Source organism: Thermobia domestica, chromosome 4 (genome assembly GCF_964235325.1).
Source record: "Thermobia domestica chromosome 4, izTheDome1.hap1.1, whole genome shotgun sequence".
Lineage (NCBI taxonomy): Eukaryota > Metazoa > Arthropoda > Insecta > Zygentoma > Lepismatidae > Thermobia > Thermobia domestica.
The window spans coordinates 242,099,255-242,114,800 of NC_137457.1; the positions used below are offsets into that span (position 1 = coordinate 242,099,255).

Below are 15,546 nucleotides of genomic sequence, written 5' to 3' on the forward strand. Positions count from 1 at the left end.
ATTTTCAGCCCGGGCCCGGCCTGTGAATTTACAATGTGAGGCCCGACCCGAGTCCAAAATATGTCTTAGCATTTAGGCCCTAGCCCGGATTGCAGAATCTGGCTCTGTGATAATCAAATGAGCCCGAAATAAGCCCGAATTGCAGAAACTTAATTATTAATGCAAAATTGTATTTTTATTTACAGCAATTCGAGGTTTGATTTTGCAGTTGTGTTTTAAAAGTCCTCCAGAAAGAACGGTGCAATTTGTATCGTTTTACACTATATTTACAAAGTTAGGCCCGAAAAAGTCCGAGAAATATGGTTGTATATTTAATAATTCACAGCCCGAACCCAGGGGTGTCATTTAGGAGGACAGGGAGAGGCATTTGCCCCCCTCCCGAGTTTGAGATTTATATAATTTTATCAATAGCATAGTAGTAAATCAGTGAAAAACGCGAAATTTTACATATATCAAGGGGTCTTGACCCCCCAAGCCAAATCTGAAATGACGCTACTGCCCGAACCCCTCCCAGGCCCGAAGTGATACATTCTTTGTAGGCCCGAGCACGTGCAGACCTCTAGTGCAGAGGCGTTTCAAGTGGTGGGCGACTGCCCACGGCCTTGCATCTTGAGGGACCTCGCAAAGACCAACGAGCCTAAATCGATTTAGCACTCACTTTTGTCGATGCAACAATAGAAACAAATATGAATTCGGACTTAATTACAGAAAAACAATACGCTTCAAACTAACTTTTCATCTATTCGTATATATTAGATCGCTAGCATACGCGACAGGCGGCGAGTTTATTTTAAAATTGCAATAATGAATGTGTATAAGTCTTTATCGTTGAGATGAATTGTTTTCGATAAATTTTATTATAATTAGCAATTTTTAAAAAAGGGGGCAGGAATGACTCGTAAACCTTATTCGCCTTCTGTGCAGATGGTATGGTAAAAATCAATACTGGATAATGAAAGTGTAAGTGTAAAGGCTAATATGGAACAGAGAAACAAAAGAGAACTTCTTCAGAAGGGAATTGGGAGGGGAGGGGATGAGAGTACAATGCTGTGACACTTAAAATGCGTCTTGATTTGTATACTTCAACAAACTTTTCTTATTAGATTACGCAATTTCTAGTTTCTTACTCCGATTATTCAAAGTATTCAAATGTTCTCGGAGGGAGTGACCGCCCCTCCTTTTAATCCGTCCGTGGTGTCATTCAGTTTGGCTTTTCGCTACTAATTCAAAGTGCTTTCCGAAACAAGTTGTCTTCTTGTGACAGCAGGGGGTGGAAGAAACAAACAAACCGTGAAAGGAAGAAAGAAGAGGTTTTGGGCTCTTCCAGTCCAGACCATTCTAACCACTGAGAAGTGAGAATCACAACGTGATTTTTCTGGTAAGAGCGTCCTTTTAAAAGCAGCTAACAAGCAAACAGATGGTCAGCCCTCTCCCCTCTGCAGCATACTTTTTATTCTCTGTTGCCAAACTTACTGAAGAATATATTGCAATTAATCTAACGCATGTAACGTAAATTGGAGACCGTGGTTGGATTTATATGGGTCTTGTGTATTTGTATTAAAAATTTCAAGTTATTACCTGCAATACTTTGTTAGAAATTACCATATTAAATTTTACATGTTATCAAATGGAGAGTTAGAAACCTAAGCGGAGATGGTAGGAGATCCCCTTAACAGGATACGGAATATCTTGGTCAGTACGTGACTTATCGATCTCACATAACTACGGTACTGCTTCTCATGCTCTACCGCCTTGCATTATATTTTTAAATCATACTACACTAGTGACCTTTTCCGAGTTCTTGTTCCTTTTCCAAACTCAATTTTTCTCTTCTGTTGACGGCAACACTGTTCAACGGACCCTTCTAAACTTGGAGCCAGAAAACAGTTCTTATCAATATTTAATTTAAGGTGTACAAAACGTTAGTACACCTCACTCCCTGTGTGTGCCACAGCGTTTGCATATAACACAAGTTTCACGTTATTTCTCGAAACGTTTGCAACACTGATCTGCGTTTGCCATCTCTTTTGTCTTTATTTTCATTGCTGCTTCCTATGATGATATCTAATTTAGGTCACTCTATTTACAGAAACACAACTTTCTCTTGGATTGGAAACACTGTTCATCCGGTGAGGTTTGTCAACATATGGGCAGATGTCGTCCTTTCTCTAGTTCCTTCGTACAAAGTTTCGTTTCTCTGTCTCTTTTAGTTTCTCCGTTATCACGGTTCGACATTCTAAATGATATTATAATATGGAAACGTCATTTCATGACTTTGTCGTCAAGTCGGCATGGCTTAACGTTCTCATAGAGAGCTGGTATTTTCCTAATATGTGTTTGCTGTCACACAGAATACATTTAGCTGGTGTGCGTATCGCAACTCGATATTACCCTAAATAAGGAACACCCTAATACGTATATAGGCCTATATACCTGGTATAAAGACTCAGACTCAGAACATAATAAAAATATGTATAACGAGATAAGGAGGGATAACAAAAAAATCATTCGTAGGGCGTATGAACATTATATTAAGAAAAGCGAAATTGAGGTTAAGAAGGATGTAAAATCTTTCTGGTCCTATATAAAATGTAAACAAAAGAATAATAATAGTGAAAATGGTAGTATGTCGTTAAATGGAAATACATTGAATGGCAATATTACTAGAACCACTGTCTATACTTCACAATTTAATACTTAAAACTGAAACGATTCCTGAAATCTGAAAAATTACTAAAGTATCACCAATCTTTAAAAATGGGGTTAAACGTAAAATAGAACATTATCGGCCTATAGCCATAATCTGTGCACCAGTAAAAGATTTAGAACAAATATTATACGATCGTGTTTTTAACCATGTAAAGAACTATATTTGTGAAAACCATCATGGATTTTACCCTGGACGATCGACGGTAACAAATTTATTTAATTTCACTCAATTCGTTCATGAAGCTATACCTGATCGCAAACGAGTAGACACAATATATATTGATTTTGCAAAGGCATTTGACACAATTAATCATGACATACTACTTAAAACACTCCAAGTTTTGGATTCTCATAAAGTTTACTAAAACTGTTTAAATGTTACATCAAAAAAAAAAAAAAAAAAAAAAACAGCATATACCTAGGTATACTTTAATCACACAAGATCGTTTAGTTATAATATTAATTCCGGTGTCCCGCAGGGCTCAAACTTAGGACCCTTATTGTTCCTACTTTTTATAAATGACCTTCCAAAATATGTTAAATATTTCAAATGTTTATTATATGCTGGCGACTTAAAATTATACAAAGACATACAGGAAAACCAGGATGTACCGAAACTGAATGAAGATCTAAATAATGTACACCGTATATCAGTGGAGTACAGAAAATAAATTATATTTTAATACCAAGAAGTATAAATTTATGATATTTTCAAAACAAAGATCAACTAAAATTAAACCCTACATGGTACAGAACAAAGCATTGGAACGTGTATATACATATAAAGATTTGGGCATTACTTTCAATTGTGATATGTCTTTTAATAAACATACTTTGTTGGTATCACATAACGCTTTTAAGCAACTAGGATTCTTTTATAAGAAACACGAAAATGTTTACAAACATTGATGTTATAGGAACTCTTTTTAAAAGTATTGTAATATCAAGGATGGAATACGCCTTAGTGATCTGGACTACGAAATACATAACTCAAAACAATCATTTAGAAGCAATTCAGAAAAGGTTGTTAAGGTATCTATACTACAAGAAAACTGGGCAATCTGCAATTACTAATAAAATTTCGTATTCCAGTCTACAGAATTACAGTTTTTCCGTAAAACTCTACGCGCTTCCGGTGAATTTCAGACGTGGTTACAAAAATCTCCCACAGAAATCGAATGATTGAGCGGACGTCTTCGCGAGACCAGTATTCCAAATGAATCGCCATTTGTTTTTACGAACTAGTGCCGTAGGTGGTTGAAACTCTGGACAATTGCCAACTCCATGTAACACACTTCTCATTAATATATAAGAGACGAAACTCCAGAAATATCAGCCATGTAACCTTAGTTTCTGATCATTCCTCGTAACTAAAATATCTTTTGGATATATGATAGACATAATGGAGATGCATTAACACGGTTGATCTAGAGTCAATCAAGATACAATGAACAGAAATGAGAAGCAAAAATATTACGACACATAATTAAATGATAACAACTAGCAATATCACGTGTACACCACATGAAGAAGTTTGGTCTATGTGGAGTGATATTTTCTCCATTAATATTGAAAACAAAGTAGAAGTAGGTTTCTACTACTTCCGGCTTTAATAAAATATTTCAATGGAGGTTGGGATACTTAATTTATTGCAGAAAACAGCTTCTAGCTATCTATTACAGTTGTTAATCTACAACGATTTGGATTTGATGTGAGTTTAGCATCACTTTGAGGAACGAGGCTGTATGAGACGTGTATCTACAGATCGATGTGAGATTTGAACCACATGAGTTCCCTCCGGGAATCAAAGCCTCGTCTCTCACATAGCCACGAGGGAGCTCATTCTGTAACGATCAATCTAAAATCGGAAGTCTTCTATTTCTGCCACTTCCGGTTCGAATAGAGGGTTAGGAGAGAATATTCTTAAAAATCAAACCACTAGGTGTAACAGCCTTTTATGTGAGTTTGAGCAGCTTGAACGCCATCTGTTAGCGATCGGCTGAACTTCGTCCAGCCTAGGTACGAACACGTGGTTCATAGCTTTGTGTCGCTCTGTCTTTAACAAGTGTATCAGGAGCTTTCTAGACCTAGTGCCCGTCACGTTTTCTATTCACGTGACTCCCCAGTTTGCCTCACGACACTGGGTGGATGCCGAAAATTGGGAGTCACCGGCTGGGAATCGAACCAACACTCTAACCACTAAACTACGGTGTACTCAAGAGAGAAAATTTTTTAAACGTTAAATTGATTTTAAAAGAATGCTTCTAGTTATCTCTTATCATTGTCTCTATGCAGATCAATATTGAAACCGGAAGTCGCAGTGGATTTCTATCACTTCCGGTTTTAGTAGGCAGGTAAGGATGGGGATGAAATGTGTTCATGAGACGATTAATCGATTGCAGGAAACTTATTTTCGCTATCTCAGACCGTTTGTGCTATATTGAGATGAACGTTAAAGCTGGAAATGGTTGATTTCTATCACTTTCGGTTAACACTTGCATCAATGGACTTGATTTCTAAATTTTAATCTCTACATTCTGGTCAAAATTGATCATGATCCATCAGGAAGGTTTTGAGATTTTTTTGTCTGGGTGGAGACACGGAGGGTAAATATATAAAGGAGGTTTGTTTGCTAAACTGAACTCTAGGAATGATACTGCAAAAATGAGTATGAACAAAACTGAAGTAATGATTGTACAGTATTAAAAAATTCCAAATTTTCAAGTACTTTAAGAGCAGTGCCATGAAACACTTTCAATGTACGTACATGTGATTGATTTTACAGAGACTAGAGAATCATTAGTTTATAAGACAGTTTTAAGTGTGTATGGTTAGCCTATAGCTTTTTAAACATGTTCAGTATCTTATATTTTTATTTACTCTTTAGCTGGTGACTTCGTTAAGTTTGGGTTCCCTATGGCGTACACAATAACAATTCTTGCATGGGGTTACATCTCCAACAAGGACGGATATGATGCTGCAGGTAAGGAAGTACATACAACAGACTGCAACGTAATACTTGATGATTTATCTACGGTTTTAGTTCGTTATCTCATGAGAGTTAATGATCGCATATATGAGAACATTTAACGTAGTAGCTTTGACGTACCATTTGTGTTATAATATTAGTATTAGTGAGTTAGATTAATGTTTTATTTAATTAGCTTACATTAGGTTTCAGTGCACATTGCTGAATATATTGCTGCACATTAGGTTTGGTCCAAGAATTATTGCCACATGGGAAGGGAACAAAAATGTCAAAAATTGAATATCGTAACAAATCTTTGAACAGAAAAGGGAAACATGCGGACAATCATTGGCATAAAATGCACTAAATTACAATAAATCATTAATTGAATGGGTGAGTTGAAAAAGGTACACATTCCAAAAATATCACAAATTAAACTGAGATAGCCATTCTCTTCTTTGGACGTATCTACATCCATTGAGCAAAAAAAGAAACATATTTCATTATTGCAAATGAGCTTGCCAAAAATATGTAGATGCGATTGAGTTGAAGAAGGAACAGATTTCAGGAATATGTCCCTTCTTCAACTCATAGCCTTGCTAGTAGCGGAGGCACCCACCACAGCGCTAGTGCTCAGTCATGCGTTATGTAAGGTCGTGTTGGTTATGTTTAAAGTGGAAAGTAAAGATCATTGCGAAAAGTAGTGTCGTGAAGTTTATTAGTGTTTCTTTGCTTTAACCTAGTAACAATGTCAGAAACAGACAGTGACAGTGGTGAACCAAGCCGTAAAAAGAGTAGACTTAACAAAGAAAAACATGTACCGGAGATGGAAAAGTTGGCAAGGCGTCGAGGTGAAGAGTTTATAACTTCAGCAGACGTTCTTGTTCCAGCCAAAACAACCGGCACAAACTGCAAGTGTAGGGGAAAATGCATGGATAGTTTCTCTATTGAAGAAAAGGAGAACATTATTAAAACCCTATATAGTGGCAGACCTAAGAACGAGGAGGACACATTAATAATGAACCTAATCGAGAGGCATAAGGTTGCAAGGCACAGGCCATCAAATGAAAACTCAAAGCAACACGAGTCTTCTTTCAAGTACTTTGCCATGAAAGGTACAAGAGAGTTGAAGTATGCGTAATGCTTACATAAACCTTAATACGGTGATACACAAAGTTGTCATTAGGTTGACAAAAATGTTGGCTTCTGGGAAATTCCCCATTGACATGAGAGGTAAACACGAATACCGTTCTAATGCTATACCAGCTTCACATTTAGTTAAAATACATGAACATATTGATTCATTTTCTAAATATGTTGCATACTAAACGTCTACATCAGTCACATATCTCGATGCTCAGCTTAATGTGGCAATAATGCATGAACTTTTCACAGAAAAATTTCCTGACTTGAAGAATGTAATAAAGTATGAGTTTTATTTGGAATATTTCAAGAAAAACTTTGGTTACCGATTTGGCAGACCTCAGGTCGATGTCTGCAGTACTTGTGAAGACCTGAAGATCAAAATTAAATCAAACATGCTTAATACAATGCAAAACATGTAAATTTTATATTCTGTTTATATATATATACATATATATATATATATATATATATATATATATATATATATATATATATATATATATATATATATATATATATATATATATATTTTGTAAATCAGTTTAGACTATTTTCACTTAATCTGAACTTATCTATCCTAACTACAGTCTGAATATAACACGAAACTTCATAGTACAATCTAACCAAACCTAAGTATTTCTATCTTTATTACAGACATGTTTTATAGTATGTAATGACATTGGACCCTGTATGTAACAAAGAAAGAAGAATTTGCAATGGCAAAGTAAAATAAATAATTTTAATACTATTATCCCAGCACTTTTTTGCAGCTCGGTGTGGTTCAATTACATAAAAAAAAAAAACTACTAATGATGGTAAAACAAAAAGGAACATGTTTTTATAATGTTTTTCGATGAAGACTTTTCTTTTTCAGCTGCTTATCCACTAGGTCAAAATGATTGTATATTATCTACTCTGAAAAATCCAACAATGACTTGTTTTATCGGAAAAAAAATAACAAAGTAATAAAAATATAAGCAAAAAACAAAACTATGCTCGGTTTTTTGTATACTGGCAATCATGCTTTCGAGTGATATTTGCAGTAGCAGAGCACGATTGCGGAGGGAATTTTAGAATTTTGTAGGAATGTTGGATCAAGGAACTAACAGAGTAAAATATTGCATTTATTGGTTTAAACTTACTGTCTAGATTGTCTGCAAAATATAAATTAGCTTCTGTAACCAAGATATCGTACGAAAATATAGAAACAAACACGAAAACTCTTGTCTTGAGGTTGGAAGTGACACGCACCATGGCTAAGAGCACTTATTTGTTAAGAAAAAGAAAACAACCAAAAAGTAGTTTCCGTGGGTAGAGTAATGAACTGGTAGTTTTTATACTGTTTTGACGCCAGGTCAAATCCCATCTCAACCCATCATATCCTTTTAAAAAAAAACATTATAGGAAGTGTATAATTTTCATGTTAATAAGAACCGAAACAATATAGTAAGGAAATAATTTATTGATATTTTCCTTTAATGACGTATTTATTCAGGATTAGAGTACTATTGGTAATAGCGATTGTTTTCAGTTTATGCTGTTGTACAGCTTCTTCTCTCATCCTCTTTTCTTGGAAAAAGAACAATTTTGTTTCCAACAAAGTGTGAAAGATATATATATATATATATAGTTAGAAACAGACATTTTACTACCAAACGTGATTTATCGTGATGAAATGGACTAGATTGCCGTTGTTAAAAAAGAAAGCTACAGCAAATTATTGAAGTTGTTTTTTCCTTAACTTCCCAGCATGTAAAAATATATTTTCTTCATAAGGCTATACTTTACAAGGCAAGGTGTGCGATCATACCCACAAATTTAAGTAGGAAGTGAAAGATAATTTTTTACACAAATATTTTACAGGTTTATGTGCGTGAAACAGAAATACACCATAGTCTCGGTCATCCGATCTTCATTTATTTCACATACCGTATTATCTGACATATCATTGCAGGTAAAAATTGGAATCAATCGACAAGAACTGCAAGTTGTGGTCTTAGTTTATTTGTTGATACTCTGAACTCTATCGCCTAGCGCGCCCGTCTACACAATGATTCATATGTCTATCATTCAGGACAGGCACGTATCCACGTTTTATTTTCAAAGGGGGCCCAACACGAATTCTCCTAAGCACGTAATTCTAATATTTTAAAAAGTCAATAAAATATCAATAATAATAATAATAATAATAATAATAATAATAATAATAATAATAATAATAATAATAATAATAATAATAATAATGCAACAGTTCGGTATTTCTCTTAAACTCTTACTTACTTTTCATTTATGAACCGGTTTGCTTTAAACAAACTGCATTTTCGAGAGACTTACTATGCAACGAGTGGCGTATTTAAGGGAGGGAACTTTCGGGCTTAAGCCCCCGAAATTTTATTTACTATATTAAAGTAAATGAAATATCTTGCAGAATTTTTAAATATCCAGGTCTAAAGAATATTTCTAAGGAAATCTAAAGAATAACTCCCCTGTGCCTCTCATGGCAAAGCGGCTTAATTGCATGGTCTGATATCCGATTCCTACGTTAAGGTATAACAAATCGATGCATAAAAGGAGTGTTAAGTAAACCAAACGAAATAAATCAATCACTCAAACAAAGCCTTACAATACCACTATGAAGATATCAAGGATATGTTGTTTAAAAGAGGTTGGAGCGACTGAAATGTTCATCTTATATGAGTCACTTTCAAAGGTAAAAAATGAAAACTACAGCAGTCAGCAGTCTCTGGCTAGTTACCCTGCTAAGAAGTTACTGAAATATCAGAAAATTCAGTAATCGATGGGAGATATTAGGATAATATTGTGAGTAGGGAAGAGTTTTATACTTCAAATCATAGGTAGTATACTTCATCGTTTGAGGAGTTTCATTGAAGTGCATATCGTTGCTGAGCCTTTAAAAAGTTCTATGTGCAGATTTTGCTCAAATTATGATTTTACAGATGAAGGTGCTGTTTGGTATTGAGCATATACCTACAACCGTTATGTGATATCGTTCATTTAAAGGGTTGTTACGTCATAAAACAAACCCCGCTGTGTGATGCTGCAGTCAAACCGCTCCTATCATTTTCTGCTGTTCGCAAAGACACCTAGCTGATTTTGTGGTTGGAGGTAGCAATAATGCGCGTCCAGAAGTTGCACATATCCGAGTTTTTTCCTGCCCCCTCATAAATAATGCAGATTTTTTATTCTTTGAAATTTTAAATTTTACACATAGCGTTTTTTGAAGTTATAATGATGGTATGTAGGAGTGTATTGAAGCGAACATTAGAACACCATGCCTGTTGATCATTGATGGATGCTTACAGACAGGTTTGAACATATCACAGCGTTCAACATTGTAATGGTTTGCAGTGGTAGTTTCACACTGATGCAGAAAGGTATTATGAATTACCCCCATCATTGCATAAGTCCTTATCACAATTGATTGGTAGTCATAAAAAAGAGGTTTATATATATATATATATATAGCAAGTAGGCTTGCGCTTTCTTCTCAAACACGCTTGGATGCAATGACGGCGCTTTTCCGGGTTCATAAATCCAGGGCGATTTTCTTCCTCGTACCTTAAAACCTGGGTTTTGTATAAGTAAATAAATGGTTGATGGGGCAAAACGCCAGGGGCGTAGTCAAGGGGTGGGTTGTAGTGGCCGGACGCCTAAATCACTACCATCTATTTCAGCCTATGGACGCCCACGTTTAATACATTCAAATCGATATCAATTTAATAGAAACACTTTGAAAAAATGTAACACAATGGATTAACAGGCGTTGGACCACCTTTGCCCTCAGAACAGATCTAATGCAATGTAAAATGGAGTCTTGAAGATCTAAATTGTAACAAGTAAAATATCACACCGCCTCGCTTGCAGTACATCACTACACTCCTTGAGAGAGGATGTAGGCGGAAATCTGGACCGGGTTCGTGTATCCTAAACGGAATACAAATATTCAATTATGTTAAGATTCGGTGGTCGGACAGGTGTCCAACTTCATCCTGATGTTCTTAAAACCACTCATCAACAGCTTGAGGTGTATAAATAGGCCCATTATCATCTTAAAATATGACATTATTACAACAACAATATCTAGATCATATGATTCACATGGTTTCCTAGAATGGCGACGTATCATGGGCAGTGACGTCACAGGTAAGAGTCAGCACAGAATCCTCTGAAAACCTCGATATTATAACCCCACAGAATCACAGAGTCGTTTCATCTTTGGGCAGAGACACTACGGATACGTTTCTTTGGCCATCCGCCACACATAAACACTGTCCGTGCTCTTAAATAAGATGAAGGATGACTCACTACACCATATTACACCTTTCTAGTCATCAGCAGTCCATGTTGTGTGTTAGCGGCGCCATTGATGTTTTGGTAAGCCACTATGGTCCTTTATCAACAGTTTCGCTCATGTAACCCGACTCCGTATTTCCATGTCCATGTAACTCGCAGCGGACTGTGATTATGAAGACAGGTTTTGGGAGGTGCTTCTTGAGTTCTTCCGTCTCTTATACCAAAGTCGCATGATGGTTTAGAGCGATGATCCGCTTTAATGAGGGTCTGTTACTGAGTGGTTTCTTTGAACTCCGTTCCTCTTAGCCGATGTGGTTGTGTTGTGTTTGTAGCTCGTCTTCCCTTTTGACACTGCCCTTCGCCACACACCCAACATACTTGCCCTCTTTGTCACGCTCGGACTACATAACCGATCTCAAGAATACCTTTCGGAATCACAGAGGTCGTCTATTTTACAGTATCATCGTCTGCTTAGTTCACTCTACACTGCCCTTTTATTGCTTCTCTCGTAATACAGAGTTTGGTCTAGCACACCGCGACCAACTGATCGCTGACCATTCGTTGCTGTGATTACCGACTATCCATTAGCAACCAGACATCTGGCATATTTCCAATAAATTGATAACGATATGTAGGTGTAATGTTCAACATTATTTCAAAATCTTGAAGACCAACATCGCTTGGTGAAAGGATATAAAATTTCTCAACGAAAATCCCAATAAATGTTCCCCGCAGAAAATAGCATCAGGCATTTCCTGATTACTTAATCATCTAAATGAATGATTTCAATTAGAGCCATCCCGTCGATTCGCGTTGCCTAGGACTAAAATAAAGTGGGGGTCAATAATGAAGACGAGACTTTCATATCAAACATGAAGAGACTTTGTTTTTTCGAACTTTGATTGTTTCAAATCTATGATGGTATATTACATTATGAGTACAATTTTCGAAATTAATAGTACATAATCGTAAAAATTATCTTACAAAACCTTGGTTTATTTTGAACCCAAAAAATAAATTAGAAATAATAATCTTGTTACTTTTCCTGAAGAGTCTAAGTCTTGAATGAGACGGGTCTCTCAAGTGTAGTGTTTGAAGCGATTGCCTTACTTTACCTACCTTCCCGTGAGACAGCCTTGATTCGACTTGATTCTAAATGCATTATTCAGAAGTCGAAGTCGGAAGATGTTCCCCATTTTTCAAAACACCCTTGGCTGATTACAATCTGCCTTACGTGTGAGGACAGAAACTAATGAACAAACAAATAAAAGAATCTAAAGCCTTATAAACAAGTTCTCCCAAAATTTACATCTAGCAGAATCAATTGTTGATAATCTAGAACTGTAAATTCGTCTTTATTCATGATTTACTTCTATCGTAGTTTTGATTTGAGAATGATATACCTGAAACTATAACACAGGCTATTAATAATTTTTTTTGCTTTAGTCAGATTTTGGAGTTTTACTTAACAGTCAATCAATTTGCATCTGTGATTTCAAAGTTTTAGAGATTTCCATAAATTTTTCACTTCTACTGCAGTTTGCAACTAACACCATTAACATATGTCTTTCAATATTTCCATCAGGTAATGGCTCTGTCACTTCCAGTATGTTTCAAACAATCAACTATTTACAGTGTCTTAATCCATTAATCAGAACTACATTTAATATTTCACAATTCTGTACATTTTTTCCTTAAATCTGCCTATCCCTGAGTTTATTTTTCTAAAATGAAAATAGAATAATCCTATTACAATACTATCGTTTATCTACAATGTTAAAACACAGGAATTATTCTACTTAAGTGTGCGCTTCTTCATCTGCTCCTTCAAGTGATTTCTGTAGAGAATGGAGTGTAGAGCAGTAGAAAGATATATATGAGTCTTTTAAACTTAAGGTCAGTGATTCGAATTTACTCAGAAATTTTTGAAAACTTTTTTACTTAAATATTATTTAGAATAACGGATTCATGTTAATTTGTGTCTTAATTTACCATTTTGGAATTTAAAATGTGGCCCCTTAAAAGGGCTGATTAATTGTCCCGAAGAGTTCAGTATGAAGTCCAACGTCCTGCTGCATCAGTGATTGCTGGAAGCCGTCGTGGCATGCTTTCTAGAAGCTTTCTGATGTAATTATGGCTTTCTGCCAACTCTTCCCAAGTCTTCATTTCATTAAAGATTTCATTTCATTCCAAATAATTTCAACCCCAAACAATTGCAGGAAGTTAATAATTTCGATTAAAACAAACTACTCTATAAAATTCTGAGTATTATTTTTTTATATATAAAATTCTGGCGAAGATTATTTTTAAATCGAAGGGTAAGAACACTAAATTCACACTCTTATTATTAAAGATTCATTTCAATTGAAGCAGTTGAAATAGTTGAAAAAAAGTTGAAAGCCATACTCTATATTCCAGTGTGCCACAACCAGTATAATGCGGCACACTGGTGTGCCCAGCAAAGTGAAAGTGTGACGCAAACTTTTACCTATTATTTATAAGAATATTTGTCGAGTTATTTTATTTATTATTATCAACGATTCTTCTACGGATTAGCTGTCTGTGTATTGTTAAGTAGACACAAATATCACATTGAGGGAATGAGTGTAATTACAATAGTAATAGATAGGCTCATTTTCTTGTATTTTGTACCGGGAATAATTGCATCCCATCTAGAAACCTAGAACTAACAACAAAGGGACCCGATATGCTGACAACACACCACCCCGAAGTCGTGAGCGCCACAAGTCCTCTTCTACGCCTTGGCACCCTAAGGGCTGTTGCGTTCAAAGAGAGAGAGAGAGAGACATAACTTAAGTTCTTTGCACTTACATGCTTTAATAAGTATTAATATATGTTTATAAATTACGTAAATAATCATTTCGTTTTCTGATTATTATTATTATTATTATTATTATTATTATTATTATTATTATTATTATTATTATTATTATTAATAATAATAATAATTTTGCTGTTATGTATTTCTTAACACGTTGACTACCATTTTTATGGAATTCCATATACACGGCTCTCCCGTGCTGCGCTGCGTGGCAGCAAGAGCCGTGTGGACTGGAGCATTTTATGCAGTATGCGACATCAACGAACTGCGACTGGTTCAAATGACTTTTTCCGACGAATTGACGCAGCTAAACAGTTGTAAATAGTACATTATTTCTTCCACAGATGGCACTATATGCCACAGCCACCTATTATCAGTGACGCGATATTCCTGAGTTTTGGCAGAAACGTTTTGAAATGACCTTGTAGTAGTGGTTTCAAGCTTGTAGTAGGTAAAAGGATTGTTGATTCGGCATTTTGAAGTAAGATGTAAAAAGGTTTATAAGCGTCATTTTCTTGTAGTAAAATGTTAAATAATTATGATATAACTTATTAAAATGATCAAGAAAGTTATGATGTGTTGAGACAATAAGTCTGTTTTTGCTTTTGTATATATTTTAGGACAAACTGAATACGTGAAATCAGCTTTAAAGTGGGGCACAGACTATTTCATGAAGTGCCATGTGAGTGCCGACAAATTCTACGGCCAAGTGGGAGATGCTAATATAGATCATGATTATTGGGGAAGACCAGAGGATATGAACATGGAGAGACCAGCTTTTAAGATCACAAAGGAAAACCCTGGTAATTAACCTTACGTTAGTTTTTTTGCATATAGCCTCTATTTAGGATTTTAAAAGCTTTTACTTAAGATTTTTTAATTAAAAAATCAATAACTTAATGTCGTCCGTCATGTTCGTTCTCATGGGTATCTTTCCATTATTGGCAGTTCACTTGCAGCGAAACACCCATGTACCATGCACCTTTGCAGTCTTCACGTACGCATTTTCTGCTTTAAATACAGCAAACATACATAACAGCAATACATAACAGCAAAATTATTATTATTATTAATAGTAATAATAATAATAATAATAATGATAATAATAATAATCAATTGCAGCCTTTTTCGCTTCTTTTCTATTTTTTCTACCATCGTATCGTTTAGGACGTGTGCAATCATATAGTTAGTTCTCAGCTAACAGAAAATAAAAGCTGGAATAGAAACATTATGTTTCATAACAGTACAACCTTTGTTAATAACATACCAATTTCTTGGTTCTAAGGAATTTCTTTTGTCTTGACAGGTCCTTTAGATATGTGAAGTTTCGGAAATAAAAAAAAAAAGTACCTTACAGGCAGTGGTGGATCTAGAAGATAAAAACTGGGGGGCAGCCAGACCCCCGACTATGATAGGAATATCACGAGTTTACTATTAAATTCAAAAATATACAAATAATAGCTTCAATTATTTTCGTCACTCAAATAAACTGGGTCCTCCGACCTCGGCCTGGATCCGCCACTGCTTACAGGGCTGTCATAAACTACATGTAGCTGAAAGGAATATT

At 35.4% G+C, this 15,546-nt stretch overlaps 1 protein-coding gene across 5 annotated transcripts in view; it reads left to right on the forward strand.

Moving 5' to 3' along the window:
• The window catches only part of LOC145683939 (endoglucanase G-like), an 81,239-nt gene that overhangs the window by 46,770 nt on the left and 18,923 nt on the right, over positions 1-15,546 (forward strand). For 4 of the 5 annotated variants that reach the window (XM_081755639.1, XM_081755637.1, XM_081755636.1 and 1 more), the window contains 2 exons: positions 5,597-5,692; positions 14,600-14,782. In XM_081755639.1, coding sequence (XP_081611765.1) covers positions 5,626-5,692; positions 14,600-14,782 — 250 coding nt within the window. In that variant the 5' untranslated portion in view covers positions 5,597-5,625. The remainder of the gene's footprint in view (positions 1-5,596; positions 5,693-14,599; positions 14,783-15,546) is intronic. The other variant, XM_081755638.1, reaches the window with a different exon arrangement.